This window comes from Symsagittifera roscoffensis, chromosome 4 (assembly GCF_963678635.1).
Source record: "Symsagittifera roscoffensis chromosome 4, txSymRosc1.1, whole genome shotgun sequence".
NCBI lineage: Eukaryota > Metazoa > Xenacoelomorpha > Acoela > Convolutidae > Symsagittifera > Symsagittifera roscoffensis.
This window is the reverse complement of record NC_087065.1, coordinates 12,065,527-12,091,305: the sequence shown is the minus strand read 5'-3', so window position 1 is coordinate 12,091,305 and position 25,779 is coordinate 12,065,527. Positions and strand designations below refer to the sequence as shown.

At 35.1% G+C, this 25,779-nt stretch overlaps 2 protein-coding genes across 3 annotated transcripts in view; one reads left to right on the top strand and one right to left on the bottom strand.

The window, feature by feature from the left end:
• LOC134844741 (centrosomal protein of 162 kDa-like) overlaps nucleotides 1-24,732 on the top strand; it is a 31,504-nt gene extending 6,772 nt beyond the window's left edge. The window contains exons 4-11 of the mRNA XM_063861554.1: nucleotides 3,376-3,473; nucleotides 4,394-4,591; nucleotides 4,862-4,973; nucleotides 13,906-14,199; nucleotides 19,787-19,989; nucleotides 20,380-20,604; nucleotides 23,603-23,752; nucleotides 24,322-24,732. Of these exons, the coding sequence (XP_063717624.1) occupies nucleotides 3,376-3,473; nucleotides 4,394-4,591; nucleotides 4,862-4,973; nucleotides 13,906-14,199; nucleotides 19,787-19,989; nucleotides 20,380-20,604; nucleotides 23,603-23,752; nucleotides 24,322-24,630 (1,589 nt within the window). The 3' untranslated portion in view covers nucleotides 24,631-24,732. The remainder of the gene's footprint in view (nucleotides 1-3,375; nucleotides 3,474-4,393; nucleotides 4,592-4,861; nucleotides 4,974-13,905; nucleotides 14,200-19,786; nucleotides 19,990-20,379; nucleotides 20,605-23,602; nucleotides 23,753-24,321) is intronic.
• LOC134843963 (uncharacterized) lies at nucleotides 9,320-13,282 on the bottom strand. Of its 2 annotated transcripts, none has more exons than XM_063860345.1 (6): nucleotides 13,182-13,282; nucleotides 12,823-12,951; nucleotides 11,747-12,616; nucleotides 11,046-11,445; nucleotides 10,256-10,703; nucleotides 9,320-9,968 (listed from the first exon to the last, which is right to left on the bottom strand). In XM_063860345.1, the coding sequence occupies exons 2-6, from the start codon at nucleotides 12,948-12,950 to the stop codon at nucleotides 9,424-9,426; spliced, it is 2,391 nt and encodes a 796-aa protein (XP_063716415.1). In that variant the 5' UTR covers nucleotide 12,951; nucleotides 13,182-13,282; the 3' UTR covers nucleotides 9,320-9,423. The 2 variants fall into 2 exon arrangements, with proteins under 2 accessions (XP_063716415.1, XP_063716416.1); XM_063860346.1 differs by lacking the exon at nucleotides 13,182-13,282 and adding an exon at nucleotides 13,079-13,177.
• Nucleotides 24,733-25,779: the final 1,047 nt, after the last annotated feature.

Genomic DNA, 25,779 nt, shown 5'->3' with positions numbered 1-25,779 from the left:
TCAACCAGCATAAACTCAAGCTGCAGAATAGTGACCACCGCTGCCGTGCCAACGTGTTGCGAGCTTGCCACCAAAGGGTAGGACTCAATACGAAATTTAGAGCCGGTTATCGCCGCGAAGCGGCGTAGCGCGCCCACCGGCGACCTTAAACCAAGACTCGGCTAATTCAGTTTTTTGACCAATTGAAAAGATTTGGGACATATGCGACTGCGTTTTTATTTTGGGGTCTATGGGACTGATTTTTCAATTTGGAACCTATGAATACGCACCACAAAACGGCCCAAAATCAAAATCTTTAGATCTTTTAGCAAAAATAAACGCGGCAGAATTTGATTGGCTAATATTAGCCAATCAAACTCAAGCAACATGGTCAGGCATGCCAATCAACTGTTCCAGCAGAAAAAAAAATATTTGCCGAAGTAATTGAGAATGTGAACCTTAGTCAAACAATAAAACTAATTTCATGTTTTTTGTGAAGTTATACCTAAAGAAAAAAGTTCAGTAAAATGGTTTCAACGCGAAAAAGTTTCAATCGTTTTGGTCATTTCGGCCAATAATTTATGTGCCTTAAATTTTAATTGAAATGCTGGACCATGTTGAGTGCATTTGATTGGCTAATGAACCAAGAAGATTCAACTTAAGATCAAGATGTAAAAATACTTATTTTGGGCCGTTTTGCGCAAAGACCCCTGTGTTCACATGAAACGATCATAAGTAAAGTTCCAATAATATTGTGGAACGGCTTTGTTAGTCGAGAAAATTTGACTACTACTAATTTGAGAAAGTCAATGACTGCATTGCATCTAGAGAGGCTTCTCTTCCTTCATGTTAATGCACCATTCTGGAACGTTGAAACAATGCAAAGTTTCCTCTGAGCTTGTTTTTTTTCACCAAGAAAAAATTGAAGTATTGCGAAATAAATTGCAATAATTGCGATACTTATTGCAATATTTTTTGAATCAAAATAAGTATAGCGAGTCCATAAAGTATTGCAATACATATTGCACTGTGAAATAGTACTGCAATTGTATTTTACCAAGCGCTGTTAAATATATTCGTTGTTTTCATTTTGTCGAACGAAACAGCATACAATGTAAAAAACAGCTCAGGAATTTGTCGAATGCCTTAAATAAGGATTTTTATTGAAAATAACAGCTTTCCCTTTCTGCGATTGAATTACTTGTATTTGATTTTCAATATTAGCTGATAAAAAAAATAGTTCATTAGGAGAGTTGTCATCCGGCGGGAGACTAAAATAAAGCTGCGAAACTGTCAAAGTTTAATTAATATGAATAAACGTTTCGTAATTTGGCCTGCACTTACGTAATTATTTTGTAATTATGAAAAGCTAAAAGGTAATTTTCCATCAGTTTTCCTAGATTGTTTTTAAATTTGTTTGTGATCTGATCATACAAATATCAGGTCCTGCTGAGGTTCTAACCCCGACTTTTCGCTTGTCGAGCACACATATTAACTCTCGGCTATGATCCATTGAAATAGTTCAATTTTCGTTTATTATTTTGATACAAATGACCGTTGGTTCAAACGTGAATATAACGCTACACTAGACTGAAAGCGATGACGTATCTTGCCCCTCCCCAAGCTCACATAAGCATCCTTTTTTAATAGTTTAAGTAGGAGGTTTAACCAAAAATTGTGACGAAGAACTTTTTTGTCATGACTAGTGAAGAGTAATGAACGTAGTGAAGACTCTTATATAGGTCTCGCTGATTTTTTTGTTTTTTTTTTAGGAAAAAGTCTTTAAAAGTCTCTAAAATTTACAAATGTGCATTCATACATACAATTCATCTGCTCAAAGTTACGTAAATAGCACTCTACAATTACGAACGTGAAAGTTGCGCAAAAAAATTTGAACAATCTCTAGTTTCGAAAGTGGAATTCAGTTTTTTCTGGATTTCCAGCAGAATAAAAACTTTACCTATTGATCTAGTTTTCTCCAGTTGGGTTAGTGTTATCAAAAAAGCGTCAATCATGTATATTTCTGGAAATTTAATGAGCTTAAAGCGAATCTATTTTTTTCTTTGAAATTCGAAAGTTTACATTTTTTCAACAAATTCAGTGTTTTTTGTTTACTTGCGTTCATTACTCTTTTCCAATCTTCGATTGGCTTTGTCTAGCGAATAACGGACATTATGAACAAAATCATACGGTTTTTTGCCCCCTCCTCCAACATTTGGTTCTCAGTTTTGAAAAACTTTTTTTGGTTCAAATATGATATTTGGGTCACTCAAATTTAGATTGGTCTTCGAAGAATTTTTTTCGGCATTCGAAAACCTGATTCGCTTTTGCGCTCTTTCTCTCTTACCTCGCATGAGCATCAATTTTATGGTGTAAACCATGGTTTTACAAGGATAAGTATGCAGCTCAAACATGCTTGTCAGGGCTTAATTAGTCTAATTGTCTATTTTCATTACTATCGAATGATGTTAACAATCATTTTACTTGCAAAAAATTGTAGCTGGGGTAAAGGACAAATAGTGCGCATTTGTTTTATTGTGTATCTTTGAAATGTTAACAAAGATTATGAGACCCATCTTTCATACTTGCTCTTTCCTGGGACACAGCTATTGTACTTTTGAACCTTAATTTTACGTTGTCAAATGTTATAAAACTTGGCATGATAAAAAATAAGCTACTGTGAATACATATTTTCTTCATGGAGTGCGATCAAAAAGTAGACAATTACAAACTTAAACCAATTGGAATCGAGATGAGAAAAACAAACGTATCAAAGAATAAATATCTACTTTTATTTCCTAGGACAACAGAAAATTGAAACTTAAAAATCTGGAGGGGGAGTGGGGAAGTGGAAAAAAGCCAAGTTTGTCAAAGATTCGCCGGTGTTGGTTAAAGGAAAAAGATCCGCGAAGACAACAGAAGTTGCAGAGAATTTCATCAAAATTATTGATCAAATTTTCTTTTTCGAATATCTGTTGGAAATTTTGAACCAAAATACCCTGCTTTTTGGCTTTTTTCAGTCAATCACGAATTACGCTTAAACTAAGGGTGCATTGTTAAACTAAGGGTGCATCGGAATTTGAATTGCACTAAAACTTCAAACTGATTACAAATGTTTAAAACATTATTGAAAATCAAATAAAACACAAAATTGTTCCAATTCTGATTTGATGCTTTTCTTTGCTCTAAGAAATTTGAAAAAATTATCATCTGAAAACTTGAAAAATCGTTTAAAGCACCATTATTTGAAATCACAATAGTTAATAGGCCAACCCTGTTGTCGGCGAAGCTTACTGAAATTTGTAACAAACAGGTTTTTGCTGTTCAATAGTTCCCCCGCTATTTGCCGGCGATAAGTTGACTGCTTTATTTGGTTGAGTGTGTTGACATGTTTAGAAGACAAGGTGCATCGATTAGAGACCGAGCTGGCGTGTAAGGAGGAGAAGGCGAGCGAGTCTGTGAAGACACTGCATCAGAAGTATGCTAATGTCAAGGTCAGTTTTGCCAGTCAATCCCGATTGGCTCGCCATGCGTCTCTCCAGCGTTTCACGTGATAGGTCTAACGAAATACCAAACTTTATTGGAAACTTGCTTCGGCTCTTTTCCTTCCCACTCCCCCTAAAAGATATAAACATCAACTTTTTGATATAACCATTTATTTTAAGTGACTGTATATGAGCAAAAAATGTGTTTGTAATTCGGTAATTAAGTCAGTTGCCAATTTTAATGACCAGCGAACAAATTTACTTAAAAAATTGCAATTTGTTGGGAAGAAACGGGAGAAGAGCTGCGGAGGATTACAATTTTTTTGGCGGAGTAAATGAAAAGTGTTGCGCAGCTGAACTGGGTATACAGGTTTTTTTAACCGAGAGATATAGATTAAATGGAGGTATTGACGGGTGGGCATGGCTTAAAGGCTGGTAGGTTGATCGGCCAAGAGCGATTTTGTTTCAGTAACATCCAAGCTGTTTTCAATATGGCTTCTGAAGATGGCTAATACTGTCGATTTCTTAATGTTTATCTATTTCAATGTACATATGGGATTGATAGATTAGTATATAAGGTATTCCTATAAATGTGAAATTTCAATCCTGCTATACAGAAAAACATGAGATGCTGAAAGGTTATGGTGGAATTGAATGAGGAATTATTGTTCATTTCGGAAAAATGGAAAATAGGTCTTTTCGATTACTCTCCCCTAATTTTGAGATCGGATTAACGTATACTCATGCGTCAAATTCAGTTGCCAGTAGATTCATGTAAGCAATCAGATTCATTTATTCTACTCGAAGTTCGATTTGGCCATTTTAGGTTCTTAGAAGAGGTCTATTGAAAATACCAAAGGTTTAACTCAAAGAACGTCTTAAGTTTTGGATTTTTAAAAAATCAAATGTTTAGCTTTTTTGTTTTGCAGACTCAATACGAGTTCAAAGTGAAGAAGTTGGAATCTGAATTGAGCGTGGCGAGGAATGAGTTAGCAGCTGCAACTCTGGGACCCAACCACAAGGACCTGGACAAGGACCATGTACGGACATCACTGGAGATGGACGAAGGGAAGAGAGCGAGGAGCAAGTCACCTCGCAACAGTGTCTATCTCGAACAGGAGCTGGAGGTAAGCGCACTGGATTTAAACGTTTTGCTGCTTCTTATAATAGTTCTGCGATTTGAATTTTAAACATCTGCCACACGAAAAATGAGATTTTTCTCGACATTGTTCAACTGATGAGATTAGACAAATTTTCAAAGTGATGTTTTTGAACTTGGTGATAATAGATATCTGTAAGCTACTGGTAGTTTTTTCACATACTATCTGTCGGAAGAGCAGATGCAGCAGCTTCGATATTTCAGATCGGGATGGTCAGAAATGAATTAATAATTTTAGGCGACACGGCAGCGGGCGAATGATAAAGTGGCTCAGTTGGAAGCTCAAGTGGCTGATTTGAAGCGACAGTTGAAGAACCAGTCGACTGCATCAAATAAACCCATAAAAACTAGTAAGTAAAAGTGGAGGAAAAAGGAAGCTTGACTTTTAGTTTTGAAAGCGAAGTTTGGCTTTTTAAGTGTTGATAAACAAAGTTGAGGCAGTTATTAAGAGTAATGAACGTACTGAGTACTCTTATATAGGTCTTAATGATATTTTTTGTAGGGAAAAAGTCTTGAAATTTGTTCACGTTCAATTTTGATTTTTCGCGGCTTGACTTTGATTTCTTTTTAAATCAGTGTATTTACATTGTTAAAAGGAAGGCAAACTCCACTATTGAACAGCAAAAGTGTAAAGATCACGAAAAACGTGATCGACTTCTGATTTCGAAAATGGAAATTAATTATCAGATTTCCCAGCGAAATAGAAGTTTTACGTATTGATCCAGTTTTCTCTAATTGGGTTAATTTTAACAAAAAAGTGCCCATTAAAAATTGTTCTACAAATTCAAGGAGTTTTAAGGCCAGCTATTTTTCTCTTCGAAATTCAAAAGTTGAAGGCTCTTGAAAAAACAAGTTTTTTTAAGTTTCCTTGCGTTCATTACTCTTTTCCAACTGTAAGTTGGCTATGTTAATTGAAGGTAATAATTGTGGTTTTTGCTATTCGTAGAGGATCTATGAAAGGTTTTCAGACCTGTTTAAGCATTTTTCGTTTGTATTATTTCCCCACATTCCAGAGCTATTTTCTTGAGCGAAGCTTTTTTTGAGACTCTCCAAAAACGACAGTGCAAATAGAGCAAGAAAACATAATCGATGTTTAGTTTTGAAAGTGGTTTTAACCTTTTGACTTAGTTAACTTGGGTTAGTTTTATCTTAAAAAAATAAAGCTCCAATGTTCTCTTTGAAACTCAACAATTGAAAAATGTCTCCGAAAAGCCAGTTCTGTTTTCCAGTCTCCTTGATTTATTTGTGTTTTCAATTGCAATAGTTGTTTCCCAAGATTCAATTTTCTGAAATTGGATTTGCTTAATCAAAAAAATTATTAATAAAAGCTTTGAAGTAAAGTAACTTTTCTATGAAACATGTTATTTGAGAAAACTTGAGCTATACTTTTATTTCGAAAGTGGAAGCAGTTTTTAGCAGTCAGTTTTGTTATTTTTTCAATCAGTTTTTACTATATTATAGCTATGTGCTGTTCAAACAATTTCAATATCAATTATTTTTTTAGCTCTAAAGTGAGGCAATTTTTTGATAGTTTTTTTTAATTATTAAGAGTCAATGAACGTAGCTTAGGCTTTCATATATGTCGCGATGATTTTTTTTTGTTTTTTTGAAGTCTCCGCTATCGACCAGCGAAAGTTTTTGAAATCTCCACTATCGACCAGCGAAAGTGTAAAGATCACGAAAAACGTGATTGACTTCTAATTTAGAAAATGGTGTCTTTTAATTTCGAAAATGGAGTTAAGTAATCAGATTTTTTAGAGAAATAAAGTTTTTACATATTGATTGAGTTTTCTCAAATTGGGTTAATTTCATCATAAAGTGTCATTCAATAATTGTTCAAAGAGCTAGAAATTCAAAGAGCTTTAAAGCTATCTGTTTTTTCTCGGAAAATCGAAAGTTGATTTTTTTTTCAAAAAAACAATTCAGTCAGTTTTTTCTGCTTACATTTGTTCATTGGCTCTGTTCCAACTGTTTGTTGGCTATCGTTTTTGTTAAAACACTATTTTTCCGATATTTAATTTCCGAAAGCTACTTTTTAGATTTATTTCTTTGATGCCTTTTGATGCTTGTCTTTGCGAAGTTCAATTCAAATTAGTTTGCTCAAAGGTGGGCAAATAACGCTCTCCAATAACGAATGTTCAACATCGTTATTTTTTTGAGGATTTTTCCCTTTTGGGATTAGTATGCGAAGTACATTTTCAATTTAATTTCAGCGCAAATGAATCTTAGTGTGATACTACAAAACAACTACAAGGCTACTTTTTTGTATTGCCAAACCTTTGTTGCAAATATTAGTGCTATTTCTGGTGGTTTTTTAAGCAGAAGGCTTAGCTGGTTTTTTAATACCATGTATGTTGAGATTTAATTATAATATGCTAACACAGTTGATCCGTTTTTAATTAATCAAATGAAACTAAGAAAGCTCTAAGTTTCTTATAACAATACAATAAAAATCTTTTTCAGAAAATTTCGAACCCAATATGTTTCTCGAATATAAAATTTTTCGATGTCTGCTTTCAAATTAATTACTGTAACAAAAAAGTGCCCATTAAAAATTGTTCTACAAATTCAAGGAGTTTTAAGGCCAGCTATTTTTCTCTTCGAAATTCAAAAGTTGAAGGCTCTTGAAAAAACAAGTTTTTTTAAGTTTCCTTGCGTTCATTACTCTTTTCCAACTGTAAGTTGGCTTTTAATTGAAGGTAATAATTGTGGTTTTTGCTATTCGTAGAGGATCTATGAAAGGTTTTCAGACCTGTTTAAGCATTTTTCGTTTGTATTATTTCCCCACATTCCAGAGCTATTTTCTTGAGCGAAGCTTTTTTTTGAGACTCTCCAAAAACGACAGTGCAAATAGAGCAAGAAAACATAATCGATGTTTAGTTTTGAAAGTGGTTTTAACCTTTTGACTTAGTTAACTTGGGTTAGTTTTATCTTAAAAAAATAAAGCTCCAATGTTCTCTTTGAAACTCAACAATTGAAAAATGTCTCCGAAAAGCCAGTTCTGTTTTCCAGTCTCCTTGATTTATTTGTGTTTTCAATTGCAATAGTTGTTTCCCAAGATTCAATTTTCTGAAATTGGATTTGCTTAATCAAAAAAATTATTAATAAAAGCTTTGAAGTAAAGTAACTTTTCTATGAAACATGTTATTTGAGAAAACTTGAGCTATACTTTTATTTCGAAAGTGGAAGCAGTTTTTAGCAGTCAGTTTTGTTATTTTTTCAATCAGTTTTTACTATATTATAGCTATGTGCTGTTCAAACAATTTCAATATCAATTATTTTTTTAGCTCTAAAGTGAGGCATTTTTTTGATAGTTTTGTTAACTATTAAGAGTCAATGAACGTAGCTTAGGCTTTCATATATGTCGCGATGATTTTTTTTTGTTTTTTTGAAGTCTCCGCTATCGACCAGCGAAAGTTTTTGAAATCTCCACTATCGACCAGCGAAAGTGTAAAGATCACGAAAAACGTGATTGACTTCTAATTTAGAAAATGGTGTCTTCTAATTTCGAAAATGGAGTTAAGTAATCAGATTTTTTAGAGAAATAAAGTTTTTACATATTGATTGAGTTTTCTCAAATTGGGTTAATTTCATCATAAAGTGTCATTCATTAATTGTTCAAAGAGCTAGAAATTCAATGAGCTTTAAAGCTATCTGTTTTTTCTCGGAAAATCGAAAGTTGATTTTTTTTTCAAAAAAACAATTCAGTCAGTTTTTTCTGCTTACATTTGTTCATTGGCTCTGTTCCAACTGTTTGTTGGCTATCGTTTTTGTTAAAACACAATTTTTCCGATATTTAATTTCCGAAAGCTACTTTTTAGATTTATTTCTTTGATGCCTTTTGATGCTTGTCTTTGCGAAGTTCAATTCAAATTAGTTTGCTCAAAGGTGGGCAAATAACGCTCTCCAATAACGAATGTTCAACATCGTTATTTTTTTGAGGATTTTTCCCTTTTGGGATTAGTATGCGAAGTACATTTTCAATTTAATTTCAGCGCAAATGAATCTTAGTGTGATACTACAAAACAACTACAAGGCTACTTTTTTGTATTGCCAAACCTTTGTTGCAAATATTAGTGCTATTTCTGGTGGTTTTTAAGCAGAAGGCTTAGCTGGTTTTTTAATACCATGTATGATGAGATTTAATTATAATATGCTAACACAGTTGATCCGTTTTTAATTAATCAAATGAAACTAAGAAAGCTATAAGTTTCTTATAACAATACAATAAAAATCTTTTTCAGAAAATTTCGAACCCAATATGTTTCTCGAATATAAAATTTTTCGATGTCTGCTTTCAAGTTAATTACTGTAGTTGCCTTCAACTTACAACAGTCCAATCAATTGCGTCCTAAATTTGTGTTTTTATACTTTTGTGTAGCTCCATTTCTACGCTTTTTATAAGCGTCAGTGGTACAGTTAGGTTGAGCCGTAAACTGGAAAATTTCGATGTTCCAGGACAGATTTATTCAAGCTGAGGGCATTTATTTTTCAAAATTGATTAGTTTTTTATTTTGACTGTTTTTTTCTCTTAATTTTAGCGTTTTCTTGCTGGTGTTTGCGAAGTGCAGCTTCGCCTCTGCGTATAATTTGTTTTTTTTAGCGTCAGATTTGTTTTTATAACTTATTTCTGTATCGCTATTTTCGCGCAGATTACTTCGACTTTGTTCAAATCTTGAGGTCAAATCGTTTTCTCATTAAAAAGGCTTACATATCCAAAGTTGACAGAATTGATTTTATTCTCTACGTGGAAAACTGATCTATGAAACTACATATAACTATTGGTTTAGAATTGCAATATTAGATGAAGTCTAATTGATGTGATGTTAACATTCGTTTGAGTTTTTCTCCATTTTCAACACCTTTCTTTAAACTCTGTCTTCTGCGATGACTCATAACTGGAGTGCCTGTGCTATCAGAGCCGCCAATTTGTCCAGGAATTGTTACATAATAATCATCAATCAATGACGTAATGTCATCAATTAGCTCATGTGAGTTGATTTTTGTGACTTCGCCTTGCGCCAGGAGTTTTTCCAGATCTTTGATGAAGAAATCCGATTTGCTAACTCGCGAGCAAATTGTTTGTGTTAAAACGCTTGAGCTTTCGTCACATGAGCCATGACCTAAACTAGCGTTGGTCTCGTTGCGTGTTTTGAAGTTGCTCATTTCGAGGACTTGTTTGATTGCGTGCTTTTGTTCGTCGCGGTGTTTGCGTAGGTTTTCGATTGTGCGGTTGGAGTTTTTGAGCTGGATGGTTAGACTGGCTATCTCTTGTGACAGGTAATGGTTTCGATTCTCAGTCATGGTAAGCGATAACCGCGTGCTATTCAACTCGTCGTGCATGTCTGAAAAGCACGTTATGGCGTTATGTTAATTAGAGAATGACGAAACTATCACCAAATCATTTCATATAATTTTTAAGTATCTTTTTTCTCAATTGTTTAATAGATAGCTACCCTGAGTAATGATGTGAACCTAAGTAACGGCTGATCAATGGTAACTTTAATCTTTTTGAAAACAACTTTTTCTTTCTTTTTGGCTGGAGTAGCTTAGTTTTTTAAAACGCATTTGAAATACCGTTTTTCAAAAAATTCCATTTTTTTAGTTCTTGAAAACGCAATAAAATACTAGCCTTGTAAATATTCACTGTTCTCCTGTTTGGAGCATCGCTTATTTCCATCGTTTTTTCGATCACCCATTCCCATTGTTTGTTCACATTCAGAAGAATGCGAAATCCTTCCCAAATTCATCAACAAAGTCTCCACCTGGGTAATTGCATCATCCATATCACTGACGTCGTTTCTACTATCCAATGACGCAGCCCCACTGAGTCTGACGTCACTTCTGACATCATGTGACGTAATGCCGAATCCAGGGTTCAAACGTGATACATTACTGGTATCTCGATGAACGGAATGGTATTGTTTGAGTGCGCTTTGTAGACGCTGTTTGTCGACATCTCGCTGACGACGCATGAATACATTTCGCTCACCGAGAATGATTCGCTCCTGCTGTGTTATTTCGAGACGCTCTTTGTCTAGCGCCCATTTCTTGTTCATAGTCTCAAACTCAGAAACTACCTGAAGAAAAATATATTCAATATATTATAGCCGATGTTGTATGGATTTGTAGTAATCTTCGCTTAAAATTACGGTATTCTACATATTTCCCAGCCAATATTTTTTCTTATATTCTTATAACCAACTAATGCTATCGTGAAATTGATGAGCTACTTTGCTCTTAAAAATTTATTGCTGAGGATTTTGTGCAAAAGTTTTTTTTACCGTCGAAAAAATATTTATATCAACTTGATAGGTTTTCAAAATGAACAATACTGGTTGTGGTCTTGGATGCTTCTTATTCAGAGCTGCAAGTGTTTTCTTACCATTAAGACTTAAAATATCCCATGATGAAATTCATACCCTGTTGGTTTCTGTCTCCAGATGATCAAATCTGCCCTGCAATTGCTCAATGTACTTCACTAACGACTGCTCATATCTGTTCACTCTTATATCAGTCTCCCCCACGACTTCATCATCCTCCTTGGGAATGACCGTTGTCGACCCGCTGAAACTCATCTGCCGCGCTAACGCCCTCTCGTAGTCGTCTTCACTATTGTTTCCATCCGCAACACCTGTTGTTGTCAGTGTTGGGGCTATGACGGTACCTGGTTTAAATGCTACTGTTTTTCCCATTTTAGTCTGATCGTTGCTAGTTGAAGGTTGTTCTGCTACTGTGCTCGATATGGGCTCGCAATGGGCTAGAAGATCGGGTGTGACCACGTTCTGTTGCACACTGAGCCATTCCATTACTTTTTCTCTGCTAAATAGAGACTAAATTTAACAATAGATGAGGTTATCGGCTTACTGTCTACGAAGAAAATTCATTGAATATGCGATCATGAATCATCTACTGGGTTAAAGTTGGAGTTGAAATATGAATGGCTCGGACAGTTATGACAATAGAACAAGCTGATGATTGTCATTGAAAATTATAGAAACAAAAAACAAAACTTGCTCTATATTTTTCGATTTTTGTAGTAACTGGTTTGAACTCAAATTTCGATACCGGATGCCTTGAGTCTTTGATATTGAACTCACTTGTTTGACAATGCATTTCTAACCTTTTGGAGGACTCGCTATCATCATCTGAACTTTCCAACGCTTCTGACTCTTGAGTAATGTTTTTCGGATTCTTGAGAGTCGTGAGCTCCACTCCTAGAGAGTGCTTCCGATGCTTTTTATTATCCTCTCCTCTCTCACTTCTGATGTCGTCTTCGGTCATAGACATGTTGTGCAGACTGTCTTTCGATTTACACAGCCGACCCATTATTTTCCTAGTTTGCAAACTCACTCCTCCGAGATGTCTAGTCGAACTCAGCATCGTCCCCGAAGTGTTCAAGTTACTAACCGCAGATGTCATGTCTTGCGTGTTTGTAGGTACTAAATTGTTCACGCTTTTAGGACGGACAGGCGTGAAAATTGGTTTTCGAAGGGTGGGATAGTTTCGTGAGTTGTTGTCGCTGGTGCCGCTGTTGTCAAAGGTTGAGGTTGAATTTTCGAAACTATCCAAATTTGTGCATCCAGATTTCATAAATGATGACGTTGATATGCTCAGATTCCTTCCAGTTTTAGACTGGCAAAACATGACATTATTATTGGAATTTTTATCACTGCTTTCGAAGTTCATAATATTTCCGGAAGATCTTTTGCGTAGTATAGTTGATTGGCTTTTCCTGGAGTCCCGAATTTTGAACGAATTCTTGGAATCTCTTCGGCTCGGTGGACTTTCGTCTTCTTGTGGGTTTATGTTCTCTGAAATTGGTTGGAATACATTGATTGCCTCGCGTGACTGCTCTATCTTTCTGATTGGCTCAAATGCGGTATTGCACTTAAAGGGTCCGACGGATGTTCCAGGTCTAACTGGAGTGGCGTCGATCTCGGCATGTGCGCTCTCGGGACGCACAGTCGTACTGCGGCCTTCTTTCCGCAACCTAAACATGGGTTCTACTTTAAGCAGTTTAGGATGAAACTATTTCAGCTAACTTGTGCGAAATTGGGGGAAAAAGGTAGATTAAATTAGTGCAATACCCTCTTTCCAGTTTTGATTTTGCGTTTGGCCTCGCGTTTTTTCTGAAAATCTGTGGTCCAACCAAAAAAATTACAAATGGGGGAACGGAGTGGAAGGGAGTCCCATTACCTGTACATTTGAGGCGTGGTCAACATGTGTCGTATGTGAGAGATGCGGTCAATGAAGTCGGTGTTTTTCCGACCTCCTTTCGAGTCCGTTTTTATCTCGGGTTTTGGACGTGCAGTTCCGCTGTCCATTCTAGAAACATGCAGTGGCTATATAAATTTTTGAAGTTATGAAAATAATGTAAATTTAGAAGTTTGAGTCAGTAAAGCAAACACGAGTATCAAACACATTACATTGGTAAGAAACTGAGAAAACTTACATGGTTTCATCTACTAATAATTATTAGTCACTTCATTCGAGCGAGACAAATAGAGATACTTTTTAATCAAAAATGTGGCATTTTTGAAATCAAACTGGCTTACGTAATTGAATGTTTGAAGTTGTGTACATTGAATCAAATGTTTGAAGGCATGCCAGAATTTTATCGAGTATCCGCCATTTTACAGCATCAAACAATAGTCAATAAAAACTGAAGGCTCAACTGCGATTTGTAATGTTTTGTTGTTATGTGGTTTTTGGTGGACACCAAAAAGGTGAATGGCAAATTTGATAATGGTCGATGTTTTTATCATCATAAGTTCTATTGTTTGCTACTGCCTGTCATGTAAACGTGACTGGCCGTTCATTAGACCAAACGAGTAATGGTGTATTGTAAATTTTAAAGTGAAGTCTCGATAAAAAAGGTTTGAAATACCACTTAAGTAGTTTTGAAGTGTTCCATGCTCAAAACAACACTTTTAAAAAGGCCATTGCAGCAGATGTTATCGGATCAAAAATCTGCATGTATTAATATTTAATTGTTCATTATTTTTTTCGGATGAGCATTGTGTAAAAATGTTCCCAGTACTGAAATACTCACCAGTGCCAGCTTTGAAAAAGGTTTTTATGATGTCGCTTTTGATTTGTGGCTGAACAAAACGCAGATAGAGAACCCATGCAACATTCAAAATCATTTTTCGTGGTTTGAACGACGAATAATCGAGCTGGGCATAGTAAAAAATCTAGTAGATTTTGACGTTTTTTTGAGGATTTTTTGGTTTTGCTTAGTTTTTCATATTCACAAAGTTTCCTTGTGTGTTTTTTTAGAGGCGGGTAAGCAGCCCGATCAATCGAGCGAAAATTTGTACACGAGCAAAAGTGCCCAATTTGAAAAGAAACGGATAGAAAACGTGGAAAACAGACTGAGGGCGCTATTGGGCGAATTAGAAGCAAAAAACAGAGAAATTGCCCAGTTAAGAATACAATTGAAACGAGCTCAGTCTGGTTCAACTTGTTATGCTTCTACACAGCCGATGGTTCCGTTAGCCGAAAGGCAACTGCCATCGAATGGGAGTCTCGGGAAGACTTACAGCAAAGGAGCGGAGAAACAGGCTTTGAAAGGTGAGGGTTTTCCCGTGAAGTTTTGAAAGTTCGCATCAAAAACGTTTAATTTTGAAATGAGACAGCTTGTTATCAGGGCGAAGCCCTGAATTTCCTACAGCTCTTTAAGTTCTATAGAGTAGTGTTTCGCAGTCTTATTTCAAAACAAAGTCGGTAAAGTTTTCAAATAAAACTCATATTCTCGAGTTTTTTTTGAAAATCATCCTCCCTATTTTGTAAACAACAGTTATATATTTCGCATGCAAAGAATTCAACAGACCAAATAGCATGCCTCAATACAATTTAGGACGAATTCTAAGACAGATGAAATCTCCGCGTATGCGCAAATAGGACAAAGTATATCGCGCGTTAATTGTCCCAAATTGGCAATATTTAAACCCCATGATTTAAATAAAATAGAGCATAGATAAAATATATTTTTAAATTCGAGCTAATGGCAATACAATTTTTCGAATGATTTTTACCCTTCTGATCAGCAAGGGCATTGCAATTGGGTACTAGACTTGGTTTTCTGCCTAGTTTCCGTCAGTGTTGGTTCATTTTCCGTTTTTTTAAATTATCATTTTTGTTATCCGGTACTAATTTTCATCGGCCTATTTTGTAAAATGTAGATTTTATTTTGATTCGAGTTTTTATAGATATAATTGGATGTTCTGTAATTTGTCATTTTACCAAGTCTGATTTAGAATAATTTTTTTACTCGTTTTTTTTTTTCGACTAAATGGTTTCGGCTGATGTGGAAGCGGTTTAGTCAACTTATTTTGTATAGTTTTGGCGGCCCAAAAGTTCCTGTTTGACAAAGTTAGGTTTTATGAAGTTGTATGGGATTGGGTTTTTTCTAACTTCTTTGAGACACTTGTAAAAGTTATAGTTCAGTAGAAAATTACCATATTTAAAAAAAAAGCCGTAACAATGGAAAGACCGCTTACTCCCCTGTATGCCGCCATAAACATCTAGTCTCTTTTTACTTTACTCTACTGTCTACAGTCTTCGAAAAAGTCTGCGGGGTAATGTTTGACTCATTTTTACTTTTGTTTTCTCAAACCTACTCTCCCAAATCTGAGATTTTAAGTTCAATTGACAGAAATGGTTATGAGTAGTTCCCCTGTTTGAGTGGCTACACCCAAATCGTTCTGAAGGAATAGTCCTCGGAATAGTCAAATATTTGATTTTTTGACCGTTTTTTAATTCTTCGACTTTGCTCGATAACTACCGGGTTGCGGTAAGTTCGCCTGCACAATTTACTACGTCCATTGTTTTATTACATAAAATATTTGGCTTTCGGAAAAGTCAATAATTGGTTTTTGTTACGTTTTTTGAAACTATTTAATTTTTCTCGAAAACTACCCTCCCAAATCTTGAGTTTTTGCGTTCAATCGAAAAAAGCAGATTGTGTGAATATCTTCTGCATGAGCGGCCACACCCAAATTTTTTTCACACGAAAAGGTTTGATTCGCAAAAAATTCAAGTTTTGATATATTGACCGATTTTTGGAAACCTTGTGACTTTTCTCCAAATTTATCCTGCACATTTTTAAGTTAAGTGTTCGGTTTCAATCGAGAAAACCAGTTTTGGGAAACTTCTCTGCTTAAGCGGCCACGGCCTTCCTATTGCAGAAAAAAAATTGATTTCGGAAAATCAAGTGTTATGACAGTTTTTTAAAAACGTTTTTGACCGTTTTTTAAAAACGTTTTTGACCGTTGAACTTTGACCGTTTTTTTAAACTTCTTAACTTAAAAACTACCCTATGAAATCTGAAATTAAGTTCAATCGAAAGAACCGGTTGCGAGAGAATTTTTACAACAGAAGCGGTGAGTCATTAGTTATTTGTTAAAAGAATGTGTTAATGAAAAATTGAATGTAACTTCACTCTTATTTTAGTAGAGAAACAACTAAGCAAGCTCCACACCCAAAAACTTTTATGTGCAAAATTAATTTTATCTTCTCACTTATTTTTAGTAGATAAACAACAACCTCCATAACCATACATAATCCGCACTTTCTTCGAAAGTTGCAAAAATAACAGTGCTTTCTTATATCAGGTATCTGAGATTGCAATTCTGAAACCACTAGTAGCTAAATCACTAATTTCGGTGGCGCTTAACTAGCTAGCACTGATTTTAGGTCGTGTGGTTTTTTGTTCTTTTAGGTTTATCTTCAGTTTTTTAAACCCGTTTTAACTTCTGAGTTCTTCTTAATTCATTTCAATATAAGTTGCTAAATATAAGTCCAATCACTCACTCCGAGAATTTCAGCTTTCAAAGAGCTTAAAGATGAGCTATTTTTTCTTCGAAAATTTTAAAAAAAAAAAACATAAATTTAGTTTGTATTTTCAAACGTTTTTTGAAAAGATTTTGTCTTACTTGTTGTGGTTGAAGTGATTTCTTCCGATGAAGTAAGCAGTGAGAGATAGCATGCGTTTCGTGTTTCCTTTCTTCTTAGTTTTCTTACTGCTGGTTGGAGTGTTATTTGACCCTCCTTCGGTTCCAAATGTCCCACTGCTTTCCATTGAGCATTCCATTTCTTCAGAAGTATCAAAACTGTTCTAGTCTGGCTTCGCTTGTTTACTCATAGAAATTTAATTTTTCTGCAGCGTTTTCTAAATTTCATATAAGCGAAGTTTTATTGTCGAAAGAAAGACAATGAACACGCGGAAATCAAACTGATTTAAATGATAGGAGCAAAAAAATTGGTAACCGTCCTTCAATAATGACTCAATAGTATAGTTTTTGGTCCTGGTGATGAGGAAATAATTGCTGAAGATTTATTGAAATTCTCGACCGAATTTGTAGACAGAGTCGGAATAAATTGGACTGATGATATCGCCTGGATTCAAATGCCTGGAATTGAGTCCAAAATTAACTCTACGGTCATATCAAAATTACTGGATCAAAATTATCTGGAAAATGTTTTTGATCTTTGAAACATTTTGATCAGTTTTGCCATGTCGACGCACTAAATGCCGAGTCGTTTGTGAATGTTGATGTTGTTGTTTGTCTGAACTGAGCTGTTTGGAATAGTTGATATATTTGATGCTCTTAAAAGTTATCGGTCAAGACGTTAATTTGAACTTAAGTGTATCTCCATTAAGTTTGAAATGTCTCAGTTGAATTAGAATTAATCAAAGATTATTGTTTGTAAGGTTTCTTAAGTACTTTTCTTGCGGATAATGTGATTGGTGTTTTCAATGTATAAAAGGATGTAGTCTGACGATGGACCAAATGGTTCTTGTGATCCCTGAGTACTTGTGGATTTTGCTAATAAATATTGAGGTTAGAAGACGTATCGGTTGATCACTTTAGGCTGAAATGATCTAAAACGTTTCTCATTGCTTCCTTTCTGTGTTCACGTGTAATTAGTTTATCTGTTGGTGGATGGGAGGGAAATTGGAGGTTGCTTAAATTCAATATAAATAATCTGTAGAAAGTTTGATGGATAGTTTATTGTGGTCTTCCAAAAACATGTCTCAAATATCTCCCGAACATCCTGCATGCAAGTTATACAATCCAATGGTTAAACATAATCAGAAACGGGCCTTATCGATTCAAGCTCTCCGTGCAAGTCTGCTAACTTGCAATGCTACGTTTCTGATGCATCCCAAGTGGTGCGAAATTCCACATTGCTCTCATGTAGGTCTTGCTGATTTTTTTTATTCAGTAAAAGTCTTAATTGAGTTCAATTGAAATTCATCTCCTGAAAGTGACATAAATAGCTTTCTCCAAATATGAACGTGGAAATGGCGCGAAAAAACGTGAACGATTTCTAGTTTCGAAAGTGGAATTTAAATTTTAGATTTCCAGCGGAATAAAAACATTACATATTGATCCAGTTTACTCAAGTTGGGTTCAGATTATCAAAAAAGCGCCAATCATAAATTGTTCTAGAAATTCAAAGAGCTTAAAGGGCATCTTTTTTTTCTTTGAAATTCGAAAGTTGAGATTTTTTCAACAAAGTCAGGGTTTTCTTTTGGTTTACTTGCATTCATTACTCTTTTCCAATGTTCGATTGGCTATGTTTATATATTTAAAAGCCGGCTTCACTATCTTACCATGTTTAATTTTTTTCAACGTATTAATTTTGCATGTTTAACGAAAGAATTTTTAACGAAAGCTGTTTCATATATTGCAATGGTTAAGATTTTTCTTTCAATTTTCCAGCTTGAATTCAGTGTTTTTTGTCAAGTCTGAAATTAGCAACCCAAAAATTGGATCCTCTCATTGTTACGCCAGTTTAAGTTACGAGATTTTTTTTTGACTTTTTCGAAAATTTTCTGAAAACAGATTTGAAAAATTCAACATATATTGAATTTCTCAACCTTGTACTTGGGTGCTGTCAGGTTACTTTCAGAGGTTACAAATCTTGCCTCAAAAATGACTGCTCAAATCATTTTAATTTCCGAAATATGACGTTTTTTATGATTTTTTCAATAAATTTCAAATAACTTAGATTTAAAAAACTTATTAAAAGCTGAAATTCTCAACTCTATAGTGTGAGTGGTTTTCAGGGTACTCTCAGTCGTTGCAAATATTGCATCCAAATGTGACTGCTCAAAATTTTTTGATGTTCCGAGATGAGACTTTTTAATGATTTTTCAGAAATTTTCAGAAAAGTTAGATTCAATAAATTCCACATAATTTGAAGTTGCCAACAGTGCTGTCGAGGTACTCTCAAGGGTTGAAAATCTTTCCTCAAAAGATAACTAATCGAATGCTGTTGGTTTCCGAGATATGACGTTTTTTCAAATTTTTCCGAAAAAAGACTTGAGTTTTAAAAAAATGTTTCAGAATGAGAAATTCCCAGCCCTACACTGGGTTGTTCTCTGGGTACTCTCAGAGGTTGGAGGTCTTGCTTCAAAGTTTGATTGCTCAAATAATCTTTTTTTTCTGAGATATGCCGTTTTTATGCTTTTTCAAATTGTTTATAAAAATTTGGGGCCTCTCATCCTGATATAACTGCTCAATTTTTTTCATTGAACTTAATATTAATGAAAGAAAAAAAATTTTATATTTTAAAATTAATTACGAAGGTTTATGAATCCCATTTATGAAATAGATGATTTTGCAATTGATTGGTTCAATTTTTCAGTTTGGAAAAAGCAGTTGTATGCTGGCTGTTTTAGGGTTTTGTTTACGACGATCTGAAAATCAGTAGTTATGGAGATTTCAACCTTGAAGTCAAAATTGTATTTTATCGTTCATGAAATTAAAAGCGTTGTTGTATTTCCTCGTCTTATTTTCGGTTACATTCATTTCGATGTTTTTCATTTTTTTTATGCATAAGCAGCTTTCATGTTCACTAATCTATTTGAAGCACCGGAGGTGCGTTACACGCTAGTCCATCTTTTATTCGTTTACGAATTAAACTATGAGTAACGATAAGGAGTGTTGTTAACAGGATCTGTTGATACCTACGATTATCCCATTTTAAGCAGAAAAAAGGGCAGTGCATGTGTTTTGTTGAGCAAAAAAGACAACTCAATGACCTATTTACTGATATCATTCGACCTCTAAGAGCCGTTAATGACAATGGAGTTGGAGGTATTAATTCTGACAAAGAACTTTCGAGTTAAAATTTGATATGATTGCAGGAATCCTGAAGAACTCTGAGTCGAAACAGTTGCAGTTAGAGGCCTTAAGTTCATCAGAGGATGGAACTGCAAATGAAGCCATAGCTCCATTGTTGTCCGAAGATCAGCCCAATTCTAACAAAACATACGACCCCTCCGAGTTCTCAGGAGCTACTGTTACTACACATGAACTGATGACCGAGAACGAACAATTGAAATTGAAAGTAAGTGTCGTCTAGTTCTTCAGCTGATCTTTGTTTCGACATGCGCGTACAACAATATATGATGAAATTGTGATGACCTTTTATGAACTGTGAATGCGCTTTTCAAGAGTTTTGAAATTTACTTGAGCTTTATGAAAAAAGTGATGGCTTTTTTAAAACTTGTTTTGATTTTAAGACAGCTAATTTGAAATAGAGAAACTGCGTGAACTTGCAAGTCTTGTAAGTTGCAAGTCATGTTTTTTGCTTTAAATTTGATGCTCTTTTATAAGTAATTTTTGGTAATTCTCAGACGCGTAAGTTATGACGAAGAATAGCCTCATTTTGATATTTAACTTAAAAAATTAAACTTGAAATTTCTATCTGAAAATTAGTTGTGTGTGTAATGCATAGATTGAGAAACTGGACTACACATATCAAGACCAACTGAAACTTCTCGAAACGCGATTGGCCGAGACTGAGAGGAAACTGGCCAATGAGCAGCAGACGAGAGTGAAAGAAGCCTCTGATTTGATGGCAGCCCACGAGGCTCAAATTAAACAACTGGTGTTGCAACATGCATCAGACTACAGCACTAGTAAAATGGCACAAATGCAGAGCAAAGTATCCACTCAAGAGGTGAATCATCAACAATAATTACACTCTGATTCTCCAACTTAACTCGCAAATAAAAGTGGTTATTTGGGTTGACTTCTGCTATAATCACGACATTTAGCATGGGAAATTTCAAAGAATCTGTTCTATGCTTAATTTGAGGCTTGTTAACTATCGGCTACTAGTGTTTGCCGATAGTTAAGCGTCCGTGACTGAGAGGGAAGGACAAGCGTTCGTAAATGAGATGGAAAGACGGGAGAATCCTAATCGCGGAGTTGCAGGTTTGAATCCGGCACGTAGCAAAAGTTTTAGTGTTTCGAGGCTTTTTTCTACTTTTTCTTATTTAACTTTACAGATCTGCTTTTTGGTCCTTTTTTCGCTAGTGTTGCGAATCTTAGCGGAGTGTTGCGAAGCGTATCGGAGCAGTTGTGGTCGAGTGGGTTTGGCACATATCTCTCAACACGAGGGTCATGCGGTCGAATCCCGCTGCGGTCACGGCTGGAGGGATATCAGTGTCATCCGCCTCCTCAGGGTGGCTAATGTCAGCAAAATTTCAAGAGCGCCTGGCGCAGATGCGTGAACGTGAGATTACAAATCTCGAGATTTTAGGTTCGAATGCGATACATAGAAAAAGTTTTACTAAAAAAGGTTTATTTCTTCTTTTCCTTATTTCACTTTATAGAGGTGCTTTTTTGTCGTTTTCTTGCTTGTGTTTGCAATTAATGATTTCTTCTGCACCATTGGAAGTTCCGAATTACCATTGTTACCCGTGCAATAAAAAAGGGTTTTGCAATCGGGCACTAGACTTTTTTGCCGCGTACTAGACTTTGTTTACAGAGTGGTCTATTTTAGCAGGAATGGTGAATTTCAGCCTCAATACTTGACATGCTATTTCTTGATAATTTAAGCTAGTATCATTTAGGTAGTAATTAGTTGGAGTCCGCTTCAGGCAATAATTTGTTTTTCAAATGTTTTTTTTTTAAATATTTTGAGTTTTTTTCGGTTTCGTGCTTTTCGTTGGTTCATTTTCCGTTTTTGTTCCGACCATTGAAAATGGGGAGGAACTTAGTATTCAGTTGTGATTTAGTTTTGTTTCTTTTTGTTTTCCACGCGAAAGCAGGTACCGCAAATAAGTATCGGACTGGGTTGAGTGATATATCATGTTAAAGCCATTACAGTCGTGATTCGAACAACGTTAAAAGTTGCCAAACGAGTTCCCCAATGTCGAGAAAAATTGGTTTGATTTTTTTTATTTTTCGTTTTATTCCGAGCGAATAAAGCGAGAAATCAGGCTTGCAAGAGCCTAATTGTGCCTAGTTTAATGCCTAAAAGTTTCAAGCAAGTAAATTTAGTTTTTGGAGTTTTTTAAATTCCATTTTGAGAACCGAAAGTTTCAGAAAATTTCAAACATTTTCTGCAAAATAAATTGAAAAAAAAAGTTTGATTTTTAAACTTTTTTTGGTCATTTTTCTAGAACATTTTTTTGTCCAATTGGCCTATATTACTATGACTGTCGAAGATGCCTAAATTATAGTTATACATCAGATCCTTGTATCACACCTCGCAGAAAAAACTTCACTAATTTGAAAAAAAAATTTTTTGTTAGTTTTTAAAGACTTGTCGGAACATTCTGCACAGTAACCGGTTATCCTTGTCAGTAAATGTCATTTGTAATATATGGTTTGGTTTTTTTGGCTTAATTCTTATGCATGAGTTTTATTTTAAATTTAAACAGTTCTTTCTATAATTGTAATTTGTGAGTTTGTCAAGTCTGATTTCAAATACATGTAGTTTTATTTGTTTTTGTTGTTCGTTTCTTTCCAATAAACGGTTTAGGTTTATGATTTTGGAATATTCTACTTTTTTGCGTAGTTTTGAGGGCAAAGCACAATTTTATGTTCGATGTATTTCAATGGGTCGTAAAAATTCTTAAAACTTTATAGCTCAGTATATCAGTCATATTTTTCTTGTTTATGCCTCCTTTTCTCTTTCTTCGGCTTAAAATGTTTCGAATTTTATTATATTGGCTAAGAGGCCTCTTTGACTCGACTTAAAATTTTTTTTGAATTTCAAAGTTTACAATAATTTTTGTTTCGGCGCAACGTGTGTCTGCTCATGAATTGTTGCCTTTGTTTCTGCTTTGTAGGTTTTGTTTCGATGCTTTTTAACGTTCAATTGTTTTATTTCTTGGCATTTTTACTGAAAGGAGTGTTAAGCAAGTGAAAATTAAGACAAATGTTTTTGGTAGATCAATTTTTTTTGGATATTTTTAAAACAAATTCCAATTGTTTTCTACGGATTTATCTCTATTCTGTCGGTTAGTTTGTCATGCTATGTATTTGTGGTATCGCAACTAATGCGAAGCTTCGCTTCACCTCTGTTTGTAATTTTTTATAATGATGCAGGTAGTTCAGTTCCAAGATATCCGATTTTTGCAATATTTTTTGAAGTTAGTTAGTTTTCCGATTTGGTTCATCTGCCAGTAGTGGTATTCATTCATTTTTTATCACAAGTGTTGCGAAGTTTTGCATCTGTGTTTGAAATTTACTCTTGTGGATGTTTCGATGGTTTGGTCTTGAAGGCCTTTTCGTAGTGATCAAATTCAAATTCTATTTTTTTTATGTTTCGCGAACACGTATTTTTAAGGACAGATAGCAAATGCGAGAAACTTCACTTCACATCGCCCTTTCTTCTTACTTATTTCTTCTACGCTGCTAATCGACGTCTAGTCTAATTATTTACATATAAAAAGTAACTTCTTGCATGATAGATAACATTGGTGAACTAAAAATGGGAAGAACGATGGAACCATGTTAAATACCCCCCCCCCCCACTATTTCAAAAGGTACAAAAATTGCATACGTCTAACCACTGAATTGGTCTTTTATAGAGTTTGCAATTCGTTAGTAGGTACCATAGGGGGCATAATTAAGAAAATTCGCACTATAATTTAGACGACAATGAAACTCGAGTAACTTTAAGATACAAATTTTAACATACAGTGTGAGCATGTGTGCGTTAGGTGCTGATCAAACACTTGCGTGAACAAATGTTGGCCTCTGCAGCCCAGGAGAGTGAGGTGGCCATGTACAAGGATAGGGAGAAGGAGATGGAACAGAAGATGAACACTCTCAAAGGGCAGATTGCACGGATCAAGGAGGCACAGACACCTGTTAGTCCCAACTCAAGTGAAGTTTGTGAACAAATTTCATGAGTTTTAAGAGATTTCCTAGTAACAAGTGGCGCCATTTTATTTAAAATGGATCTGCAGGATGCTATTTGTAAGAACTGCAGAAATTAGCCTCGTCTAATGATATATTGCACGATTTTCTTACATATGGATTTACACTGATATGGTTGCGATGAAAAAGAGTTCCAAACATTGCTTTTGAGAGAAAACGAACCCAACTTATTAATAGACTTTTTCCACTACAAGTAGCACATTTTGTTGCACTGTTTTATTGTACAGTTTTTGTTTCGAGATTGTATATAGCCTTTACATATCGGCTAAACTAAAGTATGTTACTTTTTGGCCGCATTTGGCTGTCGATGAGAGGATTGAACCGGGATTGGTTCGAGAACTTCAAAAGCAACTTCAAATCAGATTTTGAGATTTTTCAAATGATTATTTATTCAAGTGAAGTGTGTATGTGTATGCAACTTCGCCTCTGTGAAATTGAGTTTTTCAGTATCATTGGTTTTGAATAAAAGATTCTTGAATGATTTTGTTGCGTAATATAGGGCTCAAAGCAGTACGAGAAAGTGCTGGACAAGCTGGACGCTCTCCAGAAGAAGTACGACTCACGTGACCGGGAACTGAAGGCGATTATGTCATCGAATAGCCACTTGGCAGCCACGGAAGAAGTGGCAAAGGAAAATGAGAGGCTGAAAGTGGCACTCAAACATAAATCAGAAGAGACGGCCAAGTTCAAGGTCGAATTAGACACAATGTTGCAACTACTGCATTCACTGAAAACTCAGAATGTGAAATTGCCGATGAGTTTAGCCAGGTTGAAAGAACAAGAACTGGACACAAAAATGATTACGTGACTGGTGATTTTCGATTTTAATTCTAGGTTGTCTTTGTGAATTTAGTCTATAGAGTGATTTGTAAAAAGTGTTAAAATTGTAAATTCAGTTTGATTCTCATTATCTAATTTGACTCACCGCGAAATCTTCCGGTTTTTCCAAAAATGTTCTAATTTTTTTTTTCAATTTGACTTGATTTTTTTGAAGTTCACAGACTAATTCATTTATCAAATGGGCGGCAAATTACGCTCTCCAGATACAACACGACAAATCCAGATACAACACGACAAATGGTTTAGAAAAACGCCGTTGACTTTCATTTCCAATCTGGATGTTAGTGCGACTACGTAAGACATCGTGAGATCGGTGAGATAATTGCTGCCACTTTGTTTGTTACTGAAACCTGTAAATTGTAAGGCAAGAAATTTTTTAGCGATTCGTCTGTCTTTTTATTCAGCAAAACGTCTCTTTCTTTATTATAGCTGGGGTTCGATCTTTGTTTTTTATGTAATTATCTTCAATTTCACCTGCTGCAAATTGTTTTTCTTATAAGAAATGCGAAAACCGTGAAAATGAAGCCGAGAGTGGGTGGGTTTTTACATACGCCCAACGTAATGTCATACAAGGCTTCTTTTCTTCCAACCTGAGTCCAACAAATGTTAGTGATACTTAACAAGCAGGAGGCTAAATTGGAAATAGCTTGGTTTTGTCATTTGATTACTAATAAGTTAACACAGTTGAAGCTTTTTTAATCTACAAATAAACTGAAGAAAACTTTGTTTCATACTCATTTAGCGGCATTTTTGCTATAATTACGATCTGTAGCAGTGGAAACTTCAAAGCATCTATTCAATGCTTTATTTGAGGCTAGTTTTCGAAAATTGTTAAGCGTTCATGGTCGAGTTGGAGCGGCGCGAGACTCTTGTCTCGAAGTTGCTGGTTCGAAGCCGTCGTGTAGCTCCTGTTAGTAATTTGAGGCTTATTTCTTTTTTTTTCTTGTTTCACTTATAGAGCTGCTTTTTAGTCGTTTTGTTGCTAGTGTTTGCAAAGTACAGCTTCGCTTCTGTGTAAAAAGTCCAATTCAGAAATTTTCTAACTTAGAATTTTTCCGGAAACTTTTGAAATGCATAATTTATACTTAATTGTTTTTTTTTCCATTTTGTTACATGC

Excerpts from the sequence above, each read along its gene's own strand:
- LOC134843963 (XM_063860345.1), bottom strand. The coding sequence starts at position 12,950 with ATGGACAGCGGAACTGCACGTCCAAAACCCGAGATAAAAACGGACTCG. Across the intron at positions 12,617-12,822 it reads ACCACGCCTCAAATGTACAG|GTTGCGGAAAGAAGGCCGCA; the intron begins GTAATGGGACTC and ends ACCCATGTTTAG. Across the intron at positions 11,446-11,746 it reads GATAGCGAGTCCTCCAAAAG|CAGAGAAAAAGTAATGGAAT; the intron begins GTTAGAAATGCA and ends GTCTCTATTTAG.